General features: G+C 39.9%; 1 protein-coding gene across 2 annotated transcripts in view; it reads right to left on the bottom strand.

Annotated features, from left to right (window-relative positions):
• Positions 1 to 41: 41 nt before the first annotated feature.
• Positions 42 to 14,622, bottom strand: part of ltk (leukocyte receptor tyrosine kinase) — a 53,717-nt gene continuing 39,136 nt past the window's right edge. For both annotated transcript variants that reach the window (XM_077538662.1, XM_077538663.1), the window contains exons 20-29: positions 13,240 to 13,426; positions 12,618 to 12,708; positions 12,361 to 12,425; positions 8,480 to 8,609; positions 8,310 to 8,407; positions 7,955 to 8,047; positions 7,172 to 7,273; positions 4,830 to 4,964; positions 4,636 to 4,726; positions 42 to 4,419 (exon numbers count right to left, since the gene is read on the bottom strand). In XM_077538662.1, coding sequence (XP_077394788.1) covers positions 3,442 to 4,419; positions 4,636 to 4,726; positions 4,830 to 4,964; positions 7,172 to 7,273; positions 7,955 to 8,047; positions 8,310 to 8,407; positions 8,480 to 8,609; positions 12,361 to 12,425; positions 12,618 to 12,708; positions 13,240 to 13,426 — 1,970 coding nt within the window. In that variant the 3' untranslated portion in view covers positions 42 to 3,441. The remainder of the gene's footprint in view (positions 4,420 to 4,635; positions 4,727 to 4,829; positions 4,965 to 7,171; positions 7,274 to 7,954; positions 8,048 to 8,309; positions 8,408 to 8,479; positions 8,610 to 12,360; positions 12,426 to 12,617; positions 12,709 to 13,239; positions 13,427 to 14,622) is intronic.

The raw sequence follows: 14,622 nt of genomic DNA, 5'->3' as shown, positions 1-14,622 counted from the left end.
CGTACACACTGAGTAACGAACTACACACAATTATACACTAATAATCTCGGTATATGTTTATTGAGTTTGGGCACATTTTGGTTAGATGCATGTGTGAAAGACAAGTATGTTGCATAGCGTTCACACTCTGCAAATATTACAACTCAATAGAAAATAAAATGTACAGTGTTAGACAATGTGCCTTGGGGGTACATTTCGCGGTACATGTATATGGACAATCAATACTTAGCATTTCCTTCTCTTCCAAACTAAGTCAATAAAGGCCAGATTGTTTCATACTTTCGTTTACCGTTGTAAGATTATCCGCAATATACTTAGGCCTACCAGGTACGGTAACAGTCAAGCTTCTTCCTTTTCTTTTACAGTTGAATCTCTGAACTAGATTTAGCCCGATGTAGTTCATAGGTCTAAATCAAGGCTTAGTTCTAATTTGGTTCAGTGTTTTATTTGAATTGAGCACTTTCTGTGAGCGCAACAGGTGGCCAACTTCCATTTCCAAGATGGCCGCGGTCGTGAAACCAAGCTTCACGTCTGACGAAAAACGTCCAACTCCTTTACTAGGGTAGAAGTGAGCTTCAGAGATTGACAGAAGACTCCGAAAGGAGTAAACCCACTGAAAATGTCAGTTATCCCCGCCACACAATATAAGAGTAATAACGTCGATGCCTGTTTATTTATAAGGTTGAGCAACTAAACAGCAGGTTCAAAACATACAAAAATTACAACCCTTATGTAACCCATAATGTAAAAATACAAACATTTATTGGTGCAGATTGATTACTGAGGAACAATCCACAACAATGATCATAAATACTCAACAGTTTTTTGTGTGACAAAGCACACGCGAATGGAGCAGCTCGTTGTGTATATGACAGCTGAATACCTCCCCCTGCTGAGTAAACGTGGCTACTACAACAACTCTTGTGTTGTAATATCCAATGGCAGTGATTGACTACAAATAAGACGATACACAGTATACATTTATAACTACTAAAAATAAAATCAAAATACAAATGTTAGTCCAGTGTATAGATGTGAGTATAAAAATAGCGAATATTTCACAGCTGTCATCATTCATACTGTTTTAAGTCAATATGCTAAAGCTAAAACAACTTTATAACTACATGCTAGACTGGGTGAACATAAACGAGCACAAAAAAAAATGTTTCCTTCAAATGGAATGTCAGTATTTTGTCAAATATTCATAATATCTTGCAAGAGAAGCATATTTAAAAAAGATTGGCTTGAGTTCTGCGTAGTCATTAGCTCAGCTTAGCTTAGCTAACTCATTTGGCTTAGCTCAAGGACTCAAAATGGAGCTCATTTGGCTTTGTCCAGCAAGCTGGGCAGACTTGCACACATCCCTTCTAAAGTTAAATGTTTATTGGCGACATTTTTTTTTTTTTTTTACGGTTTTAGACAATAATTGGAAACAAAAAAAAAAAAGTGAGTGAGAAAGACTTTGAAGTCAAAATGTGTATGTGAATTAATTTTCATTTGAAGATTTCATAGCGAATTTAATTATACTTAACTAATTATTGAATAAAAATATTATTTACAACTGATTATTTAATTAGATAAATCAATACAAAATAAAGAAATACATTTTTACAGCAAATTTTAGGCAAAAACTGCAATTACTGCAACAAATACAGTGGTGGTACCCTGACTCACTAGTAGAGATGCAATCAATCAATCAATCAATCTGTCAATTATGTTTTCTATTAATTGCTGATGTAATAATAAATCTAAATTGGACAAAAACAACAACATTTTTTTGATTCCCATCCCTGTATTACATTTACATTCATTTCAAACTGACTTTAAGATAAACAATGTTCCATTTTTTTTTTCAAAACAGTTGATTAATTTGCTAATCGATAAGTTATGATTAATTGATGCGCCTCTACACTTGCCCTACAAGCTGTTGCTTGGTCATGTTTTTAAAAAATTGTGTTAAGCTGAAATTTGAGGTACGAGCAAACGTCTACAGAATTTAACTCATAAGTCAAGGTACAACTGTATTTCAGCATGTGGCCCACGGGCCATACTTTTCCCCACCTGATTTAACCTCTAAAAGCCAGCAAGAAAAGGGCTACATGGTATCCAAACTACTATGTCATCATAGCCACACTGCCAAGATTTGTGGCTAAATGTTCATGCTCTCTTTTCATGCTTCAAAACCATCTCTGTATAGAAAAGTACACATTATTGCAGACGTTATAAGCAGTAGGGTGTTTTTCACATTATTCCTTCAGAACGAGTCCCCAAAAAATCTTCAGCGCAATCTGAATGTCATTTTGTGAATAAAAAAAAAAATTGAAAATATTTCAGCATTCTGGGGACAATGTGATTGGAATAAGAAGCACATGATGAGGTCACCTCGAATGTAACACTACGCCATCTTCTCTGTCCCCTCTCAAATGTCCTGTTCAAATGCATGTCCAATAAACTGCCATCTTAAAACCAACAACAGTGAGAGTATATCAGTCCCCTGTATCCACCATACTGCATAACCATGCGACCTAACAGCACAGGTTTAAAAAAAAAAAAAAAAAAAAAAAAAAGGAACAAATGAAAGAGTCCAGCTCTCTAAATCACAGTGCAGAGGATTGTATAAAGGTCTCCTTCCAGCATTGTAATCATCAGACCCATTACATGAGGTCAAATCATTCACCTGGCTGGCACAGTCGATAAAGAAAGTCAGCATCTCCTCTCTGTTAAGATAGCAGGTTCCTTTGACGTTGTTAAAAAAAAAAAATAGATCACAATAAAGGATTTCTACACTTTCAAAAAATGTTTTAATTATATTATTAACTCATTTACTCCCAGCAATTTTCACTGAAGTTTTCCTGGATTTTGACCAATTTTGCAAGGCCCACAGAATATTGTGTTCTATTGCTATAAAAAAAAACATAGAACCTATTAGAAGAAAGCTTAGTCTCTTCTTTCATCAGGAAAAAGAAAGATATTTCTATCTGTTCTCGTTTTGCAGCAATTGGCATTAAAATATAGCTACATTTCATCATTATTCACAAATCTGTTTAGAACTGTGGGGAAATCAGCTTGTTTGCAACATGGCCCTGGTTGATCTCTTGTACTCTGCTGCCACCTGCTGGCTATTTTTGTATTAGCTACAATTACGTCAACCATTCTCTGCAGTTCAGAGGCTGCATCAAAGCCTTCTGTATGCTCTAGCATAAAAAACAAAAACAAAAAAAAACATATAAATACGTCTTTGGGACACTTAAAACATTTAAAATAGAACGTATTTATACGTTTTGGGGAGTAAATGAGTTAACTGCACAATGCATCTATCTTAAAATGTTTGTTATTACTTATGAGTGACTTTTTCAGAAAATAGTGGAGGATAGGTTCCAAATGTAATGATTTACCATGGTCTTTTTTCTTTCTTTTCTTTTTTTTTTGCTATGCTGACGCTCAGATTGGCATGACGCTCAGGTCCTCGGACAGGGAGAAGCCCGAGTCTCGGTCTCGTGACGGCTTCTCGGCTTTGGTGTGCCTCCTCACGTCCTCGTGCCCGTAGCTGGCGTGACGCTTGAGCAGCAGCTTGGGCATGCAGGAAGAGGAAGAGGAGGACGAAGATGAGGAGGAAGAGGAGGATGTGTAGAAGCCCAGCGCCAACCCCAGGCCCGTCCCCGAGGACATGCTGGGGGCGGAGTTGGTGTTTTTGATGGCTTCCGGGGTTTTGGTCTGGCCCATCAATGGTAAGCTTTCTGCCTCATAGCTTTGCTCGTCGTAGGCGTAGTTGACGTTTCCGCAGGGGAAGCTCTGCAGCTTGGCCAGGTCGACGCCCACCTTTGAGGGGGCGGCGCTGCTTTGGCCCTTACTCTGGGGCATGCTCAGTGAAGCTGGAAGCTGGCAGGAAGGCGACGCAGATGTGCAGGCGGCGGGAGCTTTGAGGTGGGAGCTCTCACAAGCCGCCCGGTTGCACTCCGACGAGGATTGAGGCGAACTTGAGAGGGGCACGGACTGAGTGTGAGCCAGGGCCTTCTTGCCCTTGAAGCCTTCCAAGACCCACGAGCCGTACGTCGGGTTCCACAAATTCTTGGTTTTGTTCTTCAGCCGCTGGCTCCCCGAACAGGAGCCGTTCGTGGCGCTCGGTTGGCGCAAGGGAGGCTCGGGGAAGGCCGCCGGGGCCGCCTCGGCCCAGGATGGATCCGGGAGCGCCTCGCGGCATGGCGGCGCCTTGTGCTGGACGGGCGGGACTCTCTGAAGGAGAAGATGAGGTTTGGCGGGCTGCGGGAGGAGGGCCGAGTGGGAGGAGGCGGCCAAGGAGACGGGAAGAGGAGCGAAACTGGTGGCCGTGCAGTCGGACGGGCGGATGACGGCGGCGCTATCGTCGTCCGCGGTGGGCCGATATTCCACTGGGAGAGGTGTATTGATCACATCTGGATCCTGATGTGACAAGTGAGATGGGAAGATACACACAACAGACTTTTCATTAGGAACACCTCATAATTTGTAGCGTACAATACAACTGTGCTAAATCATACAGAGCGTTGCCTAATATTTTGACTCACATGTAACCTAATCCCTAATTAATAACCACAGCCCTCGGAATTATGTAATCAGCATGGGCAGGTGTACCTCATGAGGTGCCATAAAGTGTACCTGAGTGCAGTAGTTGATCCTCTCGAGTATAGTGGAGAAGTTAGGCCGATGTTCAGGGCAATGCTGCCAGCACTGAGTCATGATCCGATAACTAAACACAAACAAAACTATCAGTTGTTTAGCTTGAATGGGATTTGAAAGTCTCATGCTTATTATTTATTTATTTTTTGGGCTGTGTTGTTGTGAGCACTCACACTGGGCCCGGGCAGCCCTCTGGGGGGTCCATCCGACCTCCACTGGTCACAAACTCCAGCACCTCCTGGTTGGTCTTACAAGGGTAAGGCATGTAGCCCAAAGAGAGGATCTCCCATAGCAGTACTCCAAACGACCTGTAGGGGGAGACACACATTTATTACTGCGATCACTTCCTACAATGCTTCTATTGATGTCTCTTTAATTAATGGGGACTGTTTTGGAAAATCGACTTTGAAATTGCTTGTTTCCATACAGCTGGGTTTCTGGAGTGCCTGCTCACCCGTCAAGTGTGAAATTAAACAATCAAGTACATATTCTGTTAATTGCCTATTTGTGTGTCTGTGAGTAAACCATTAGCACTCTACCTGACTTAAAAGTAACCACAAGAAGTCAACTCCAAAATTTAAGAAGTTCTATGCACCCCCACGAGTCTAAACACATTTGCATTAATATTTTGTTTGTGGAATATGACTTAAGCAGCAAAATGCACCTGGAGGCGGCCATTTTGCCACTTGCTGTGGACTCAAAAATGACATCACAGTGCTTAAGTGCTCAGATAACGACATTGCTCACCTGTTTGGGTTTGGTCATGTGACGTTCGCAAGCTAAGCCCTTAGACACTGTGATGCCATCTTTTCATTTTTTTTTTCCATTTCATTTATTCATTTATTTATATATAAGACAACCAAAACATAATTTTCCAATCAGTACTTAAACCTGGCTTTTCTCATTAGAAAAACAAAACTTAACCCATAATATGTCTCCATTAAGAATGTTTCCCTGCTATAAAATGAATTGCTTAATAAAGTCTATGTAACTGTTGCTTACTCAAACTCAACATGGACTGAATGTTAATATACAAATAATATTGTTGTGGCAATCATCTAAAGGCTGAGTCACACATTGTCAAAATATCCCCCATGCAGTTCTGCGTTTCCTCCTTTGTTCATTTAAGCATGAAATGTGCACTAATACCACACACCAACCACAACATCTAAAAGCAGTCTAATGCAATCCAATACAGGAGCAGAGCTGCTGAAATGCCAATTGCCACAATAACAATAACACTCAGATGGAGTTATTAATGTAACAATAAGTTATTATTTTTTTTAAGAGCATTCGGCTGTTCTTTGCCACTGGATGCTACAAGCACAGAAATAAACCTATTGTTGAATTAATACACTTTTGTGTCCATCACAAGTGAGCATTATTAGATTTGTAAAGGCAGAATGTGTAATTTAGCTCTTGTATTGGACTTATGAGTGGAAATAATGTGAGAAAAGTGAGTTTTTTGTTCCAGTGAAGAATGACGGTCATGTGTTGCTTTTTCTTTTGTTCTGGGTCACCAAAGTATTATCACCACAAAGTTTTTCGACTCAAGGGGACGAAGCATATTAAGTACATAGTCCAAAGGTTATTTTCCCTTCCCAATTCTTTTGAGTATTTATGTAGCCCCTGTTTTATGTCTGGCTCGTATTTTGCATTCACACCCTGACGGTCGTGTCCATATGGTTGTTGTTTTTGACCGAGATACTAGTTTCCCCTCAAGCAACATTTGCCCCCTTCCAAAAGTGTCTCTTGTAATTATGATGTAATTTACTGGAAGATAACAGACATTTGCTTTCATGACGATGAGGATTTTTCTTTATGAAAGCAACATCTGCTTTAGATTCATTAGTGCGTTTCCTCATAGGATTGCACCCCGGTTTCTTTTTCGTTGGCATGATAAATGAGTTTATTGTATGTTCTTAATTAAAAGGAAAACCTTCTTAAGCAGACGTTAATGTCAACGTACTGCATCCAAGAACATGACACCTGCCTCAGTGGGATGCATTTATAAATGGTGATGGCTTAACATTAATGAGTTCAAATGCAAGGGAGTTGTAAAAAATGACATGGGATTTTCCAACGTACCATAAAAAAATTAGTGAATAACACGCACCCATGTTAATACAATCTAATTTAAAAAGCTTTTTTTTTTCCCTCTGTAACATGAAAGAATAAAAAATTACCTGTGACAAAGGCCTTTCAAAGTATTTTATTATTATTTTTTAATCTTTCTAATAGCCTCTCCCCATTTTTGGGTTATTTTTTTCCTGAGAAAAAAAAAAGAAAAAGTATGTTGTGATATTACAGTAGTTGAGTTATAGAGAAATGCTAAGTACGATATTAAAAACACATCTCATTATGATAGGGTGGATTTCTATACCAATGCAAACCGCTCAACAGTAAAAATATTGTTGAGAAGTTCAACCACAACATATTCCACAATTTTTCTCATTTGTTGTGCAGGTGTACGGTGAATGTATAGTACAATATTTTATGGTGTGTGTGTGTTCACCATGTATCAGTCTTGCAGGTGAAGATTCCCTCCATGAAAGCCTCTGGCGGCATCCACTTGACTGGCAGCATTGCACGGCCACCTTTCCTGTAGTAGCTGGCTCTGGACACCAAAATAAGAAGTAATAAATAGCCACAAAAAAAGAAAGAAAACAATTCTAATTCAACTAGCTTCGCTGTAAAAAAAATTAATAAAAATAAATAAATATTCTAATAATTCTAATCCTTCTAATCCTTGACAATAGAAGTCAGTCGATACACTTTATGCCAAAGTGACTATGGACTTTTGCTAAGTACTCATCTACAGTAATAGCTCAATGTGTTTACTATGTGATATATTCATTTTCCTTATTTTGTGACTTATAGGCCGCTATATTTACAAGACTTGTAAATTTAATACCGGAAATTTTCCACAATATATGGAAGCTATTGTACCATGTTGTTCAACATAAAATAAAAATACTTGGGTGGCACATTGCAGATGTCAAATAAAAGCGTATTTGCTCTCATGTATTTTCAATTTACTAAAAATGAGGAGGAAAATGCAAAAAAAGAAGTCCATAACCACATGCGGATTGTTGTTTTTTCTTTCCCTTCTCTCGTGACGTTTACACTTAATACTTCACAATTCATGTCTCATGACCTTTTCTGGTGGAACTTTTACTTGCACTTAAACATGTATTAAATTATCTTTAATAGACTTCTGTTGAAATGACCAAATTTTAAGATTACAACTTAATTGATAGTGAGATGCGGTACAGCATTAGCACATTAGCATCCAAACCTGTAAATGTCTCGAGCCATCCCAAAGTCTCCGATCTTGGCTACCCTTTCCGGTCCAGGGCACGTGAGAAGGCAATTTCGAGCAGCAATGTCTCTATATGAACATATTAAGGAAAACACATACTGTAAGGTGTTATAGAAAATTGCAAACAAACAGCAATGGGTCTATTTTTGTGCCCAGTGCAAATCTGGCTTGACGCTTAGAGTAAATCTGCGCAGGGGCAGGCTAGACTTAATTTTGGTATTTTTGCAGGTCTGCGTGTGTTACTCAAGTTTCCCAACAGGTCAAATATGACAATATGTAAGGCTTAATAATTGTTGCATGGTTTCAAAGTGGTTGTACACTTTATCAGTACCTGTGTATGAAGTGATTCTCCTCCAAGTAGCAGCAACCATGTGCAATGTCCCTGGCCATCTGCAACAGCTCATGCATGCTGAGAGAAGGAGGTTGTCCCTGAAAGCAGCACAGTTCACATTAAAAAATGGTGCAACACGCATAAAGTGAGGTGCGGGTGAGATGACGTACGCGTTGAGGCCTGTTCTGCCTCAGGAAGCTCTTCATGTCTCCTCCGGTCATCAATTCCAGCAGGATGAAACGTGGCAGGATGTTGAGACTGACCCCGATGCAGCGTACTATGTTCTCGTGGTTGAACTTGCTGCAGGCACACAGTCATAAAAAACGTTACACAAAAAAAAAGTAAAAGAAAACTCAATTTCATCTTGGTGGAAGCAGTGATAAAGCAAAATGTATCAGTCAATCCATCAATTTTTTTTTTACTTATCCTCATTAGGGTCACAGGTGAGCTACACCCTGAGCGCTAGCCAATCGCAGTATTAACTCATTAGCTCTCAAAAACGTATAAATACGTTCTATTTTAAATGTTTTAAGTGTCCCAAAGACGTGCTTATACGTTTTTTGTTGTTTTTTTTATGCCAGAGCATAGAGAAGGCTTTGATGCAGTCTCTCTACTGCAGAAAATGGTTGAGTAGCAGCAGAGTATAAGAGATCAACCAGGCCATGTTAAAACAAGCTGATTTCCCCACAGTTCTAAGCAGAATTGTGAAAAACGATGAAACTTGTTCTATTGCTAATTGCTGCACAGCGGAAACAGATAGGAACATACTTTTTTTTTCCCTGACAAAAGAAGAGACTCTAATCTCTCTTTTGGTATGTTTCATATTGTTATAGCAATAGAACATAATATTTCGCCGGCCTTGAAAAATCAGTCAAAATCCAGGAAAACACTGAAGTGAAAATGGTTGGGAGTGAATGAGTTAATAATAATGTGGTAAAAAAATAAATAAATAAATAGAAAATTGTTGTGATATCTTATAACATTCACATTTATTTACAATTTTAAATAAAAACAATAAATTTTATTTTTACCAAAACAAAAAAAAAATTTAAAATAAAAAGTGTGATGTTTACCATTTAGCTTTTGCTCCATTGTTAGACTTATTGACTTTATTGATCATTTTTAATTTCGAATAGTGTGCTATCTTTCAACATTTTATGGCCTATTTTCATGCCCAGTGCAAGTCTAGCACGGTTTATCTGTGTGCATGGGTGGAGTTTTCTTTCGTTTGAGGTTTTTGTAGACGCAAGCAGGTAGAAATGGGCGTTTGCGCCATTATGGGAGTGGACACAGCCAGCTTGTTTCCCTAACAATAATAAACATGCAGAAATAGCCTCTTGGACACCCCTTTGACTTTGGACACCCCTGGTCAAAACAATATATGCCCTGTGATTGACTGGCCACCAGTCTAGAGTGTTACCAAGGCTCCACCTCCAGTTACGGCAATACAAATTTGGACAAATTTAGCTTCCTGTACGGTGGTAAGCTCATGCGCATGTGCATTTCATTTGTTGTAACCCAAGGGGAACGACAAAGATAGAAACGACATACAAGATAGCATCCTTATGCCAAGACTGTGTTTCACCCCAAAACAATTTTGAAGCTGTCATTTTAAGAACCAATTTTTGTTGCTTTAAAACCACATTGAGAAAAGCAGCTTTATTCAGAATCGGAACACACTGCAGAGAGTCTTTCCTCTGCGTCGCGCCTTTCAAGAAAAACAAGAAAGTAATGAATAAAACATAAAAAAACAAAAGTTCATCCTCAGTTTGAAAATAACCACAAAAGCAGCTACTAGATGAAAAAAAAAGAACAAGAAACAAAACAGAACCAACTTGAATTTCTGACCTGGTACGGAATCATTAATAAGCTAGTCGGGTTTTCTTTTAGATGGCTTTTATCTACAGAGCTGATAATTGCAGTGTTCTGAGACAAGAAGGAACACTTTTGGACTGGTTGAGAGGTGAGAGGAAGGTTTCTTTCACAGGCGGTCATTTGGACTCTGATGTCATGATTCGGCCAATGAGCCGTGTGCTAAAAGGTTATTCATACAAAGACATATTATTTTGAGAATGTTATATTTATTCTCAGTGTACATCTGATTTAGGTTTAGATTTCATATTTCTGTCAAAAGAATAATCAAAAACTTAATTCATTCACTCCCAGCCATTTTCACAGAAGCAATCCCATTCGCTCCCGGCTGTTTTACTGGATTTTGACTGATTTTGCAAGGCCCACAGAATATAGTGTTCTATTGCTATAAAAGCATGGAACCTATCAAAAGAAAGATTAAAGTCTCTTCTTTCATCAGAAAAAAGTATGTTTCTATCTGTTTCTGTTTTGCAGCAATTAGCATTAGAAGAGAGCTAAGTTTCATCAGTTTTCACAAATCTATTTAAAATTCTAAGTAATTGAGCTTTTTTTCTAGATGGCCCTGGTTGATCTCCTTTGCTCTGCTGCCACCTGCTGGCCGTTTGTGCAACCGTTCTTTGCAGTTGAGAGGCTGCATCAAAGCCTTCTGTATGCTCTAGCATTAAAAAAAAACAAAAAACACGTATAAATACGTCTTTGGGACACTTAGAACATTAAAAAACGTATTTACACGTTATTGGGAGCAAATGAGTTATGGTGCCACTGCTGCTGTAGAATTGTGCTTCAGTGTGGGAACAAAAGTTCAGTTACCTTTTCAACCGTCACAGATGACGATGTGACAGAAAAAAAAAAGATAGAGCTAGATATGTATAGACAGGTAAAGTCAACTGCGGTTGAGATCGTTTTATAAGCAGTAAAAAATGGGAAAGAGCGGCATCATGGAGGAACGTGAAGATGGGCGCATTAATAGCGACAGCGGCAACAGGCTCAGAGAATCAAGATAATCAACATGCACAACATAGTATTACTTGCTTTTATACTTCTACGTACATAAAGAAGTGAAATCACTGCTTCTATTTTAACTAGTGTGCTTTTACACCAGTGTCCGTACTTCTTCAGTAACAGCGAGTGAGCACTTTTGCCACCTCTGCCCGCAGCAAATATGTCCTGACTGTTAAATATTTAATGTTCAACATGGCAGCCTTTCTGTGTGGCCTTGTGTATTTTCCCCACATACCTAAATGCATGCACTTTTATTTAAACAGCATTCACGTGCACTCCCCTCCTCCCTTTAAGAAAAATACTGCCAATAAACAATTATATCACAAACTTTACATCACAGAGTGATCTAAAAAAAAAAACACACCATTGGCTGATTATTGAAAATGAGCTCTTTCTGCCAAAAAGTCTTCTGCGTATTTACCTGGAGTGAATGTACAATACGTGCATGCATTTCATCAAAGCTGCCATGAGGCAGCTCGAGCACTGACAGGAGCAGTATTAAGACCCAATCTTTATGTCGTTTGGTGGATGGGAGCAAAGCACAGAGCAGTGGCGGACGTAGAAATCATCAAGAAGATATAGCGCAGAAGATAATCAGTCAAGCTCACATTAGCAAAGCTCCCACTATGCAAAGAAAGGCTATTAGGAGGAGTGCCTGTGAACATGAAACAGCCCTCAAGGGTTCATAGCTGATGATGTTGGACTATAGCTGGAAGGTGATGGACGCGTATGGAGAATAAAAACCTGACATGTAGCAGTGCAATAATTGATGAGGCCAAGTAAGGACAGATGCTGTGATGTAAAGCAGAAGCATGTGATTAGAAATGTGTGACAGAAGCTTGGAGAGGAGATGAATTGCCGAGGCGATCACGATCTTAGCGGAGAAAAATAGCTGGAACAGCCTTTGTTTGTTCTTCATACAGTGAACAGCCACACATTTGCAAATTCACCTTTAACTGATTTTTTTTTTGTGTTTTTTTTTGAGAACCTATCCATTGTCCTCATTGTATTTTGGAGTGCTGTTCCTATCATAGGGGTATAACTTGTACAGCAGTAACGTTTTAATACTGTAAATATCTGTAAGGAAAAAAAGTAGGGCAAAAGCTGAGCTTGCCGTATTCTGTCTATCTATAAACAAAATGCACTTTGTGTGATTATGCTGATGCGGGATGTGTACCTCATAATCAGCGCCTCCATAAGGAAATCCATTTCATCTTGTTCCGAGCAGATTTCCGGAAGAGTCTGCGGAAGAGAAAGAAGCATCTTCAGGTGGGCGTCATGAAATGAAATGCATGGCTTCAATGTGTCTCCTCTGCACGTGTGACCTTTGCATGAGCGGGAACACCCCGCTGAGTGGATTATGTGTAATGAACATCACTCCCTCTGATGAGCTGTCATCTAGCATTTAGGTGCACATTGTGAATGGTAGCTGACCTTTATGGCCACCTGCATGGGGCCATTATTGACGTTCATCCCGAGGACCTGACCCTCATACACCTCACCGAAGGCACCGTGGCCAAGAGCTCTGCAAGTACAAAGCGCAAAAAAATAAGCACAAACCAGATGTTTATAGGTTGTAGAAGTGATTCTAAGGTGTGTTTTTTTAAAACAGAACCCATTGCATTTCAGTGAAAAAAGGGATTTCCCCCCAGAGTTTTATAAGGCTGGGGTCCCCCGTCAGGAATTTTCTTGTTACATATGTAAACTATATATGTATGGATAGATCTGATGCCACTGAACATTTTGAGTGGTCGAAAGTAAAAAAAAAAAAAAAAAATCAGAAATGACTTAGCTACCGCACTTACAAAGTGTGTCCAAATTTTGGACAGAATACCCCATATGGAGTAAAAGTCTTTTCTCACCCCAAACTATGTCAGAATCATTACAGAAATAAATTCATCCATCCATCCATCCATTTTCTTGCCCGCTTACTCCTCACAAGGGTCGTGGGGGGTGCTGGCGCCTATCTCAGCTGGCTCTGGGCAGTAGGCGGGGGACACCCTGGACTGGTTGCCAGCCAATCGCAGAGAAATAAATTCATTGAAGGAATTATTACCTGAGCAGTGTGATGTGTTTGCGCGGCACTTCCTTCAGCTCACTCAGCGCCGAGGCCTTCCCAGTGAAGCAGTAGTTGGGGTTGTAGTCGGTCATGATGGTGGACGTGCGGATCTTACTCAGCTTATACTCAGGGCTCTGCAGGCGACTCCTCACTGCTTGCAAATCATTTTTCCAACGATGCCACACTGGGGACAATAGCAGAGCAGACGAACAATATTTCAAATGTATTTACAGCCAAGAAAAGCGTCAGTTCCCTTGTATGGAATTTGAATAAGGAAGCGGTAACACAAGCAACCCTTAAAAACATTCCAATGCAAATACAGTGAACCCCCATTTATTGTGGGCATTACGTTCCAGAACCACCACTATAGATGAAAATCCACAATACACAGAGACCTCTTTTTTCAATGACTTTTTTACAACATGCTTTGAAATAAAAAAAAACATACTAAATAGCGATATAGCTGGGGGAACACTGTATTGCCAGTTTCCACATTATATGTAAGGGATGCATATGCGGGCGCTCCTCCATTGCTACAAATCCTCGACTACACCAGTGAGCTGGGACTCACCCGCCGCGGCCCCGATGCAGGTTGGTAGTCTGCCAGGGAGGGGGACGTTGCGTGCAGGTAAGAGGTGCCGTCGAGCCAGCGCCCGGTGCAGATGCGAGGGTCTCGAGGGAGGGGGGATGAGGATGAGGAGGGGAGAGATGGAGGGAAAAGGAGGTCAAAGGAGGAGGTTGGGTGGTGAGGAGGAGGTTGGGGATGGAGTGGAGGACATTGGGAGGTGGGGGGAATAGGAGGGGTCAGGGAACAGACTACCTCCCTGCATGGGGGAGAGCTCAGGTGAAGAGAAACCATTAACCTGTTGAGCTTTGCTTTCCTTTCATTTCCTCATTTAAAAACAAAATTCAATTACACAAGCAGACAATAAATATCGTCTTTGTGTATTTTTATTCAATGTCACACAATTACACAATGTGAAGTTAGTTACACATAAAACTGTGTCTAGATCACTTGAGGAATATGACACAGACCTTTGACCTTTGACTCCTTGTGAATATGTACAGTCGCCCTCTCCTATTTTAGTTCAATTTTTCACATTATGTGACCCTTTCATCCAGTATTACCAGCAAACGCCAACATACAGTATATTCACTGGCCACAACATTGGAAAAACCTGATCCCATACAAAAGCTGTATCAAAAATAAAGCATTTCAAAAGATATACATTAATAATAATTCTCAATTTTGGGGGGGCGGTTGCCGTTTGTAGCGTAAAACTCTGCACTACATCATACTAAAAAGTGGTTCTAATTATTTGGTTTCCTCATTTAGTCACATACTCAAAAAAGTGTAAAGAAACTTTGCATAGTCTATTG

This window comes from Festucalex cinctus, chromosome 12, assembly GCF_051991245.1.
Source record: "Festucalex cinctus isolate MCC-2025b chromosome 12, RoL_Fcin_1.0, whole genome shotgun sequence".
Taxonomy (NCBI): Eukaryota; Metazoa; Chordata; class Actinopteri; order Syngnathiformes; family Syngnathidae; genus Festucalex; species Festucalex cinctus.
The sequence above is the reverse complement of the archived record's forward strand: the minus strand, read 5'-3'. Positions and strand labels throughout refer to the sequence as shown.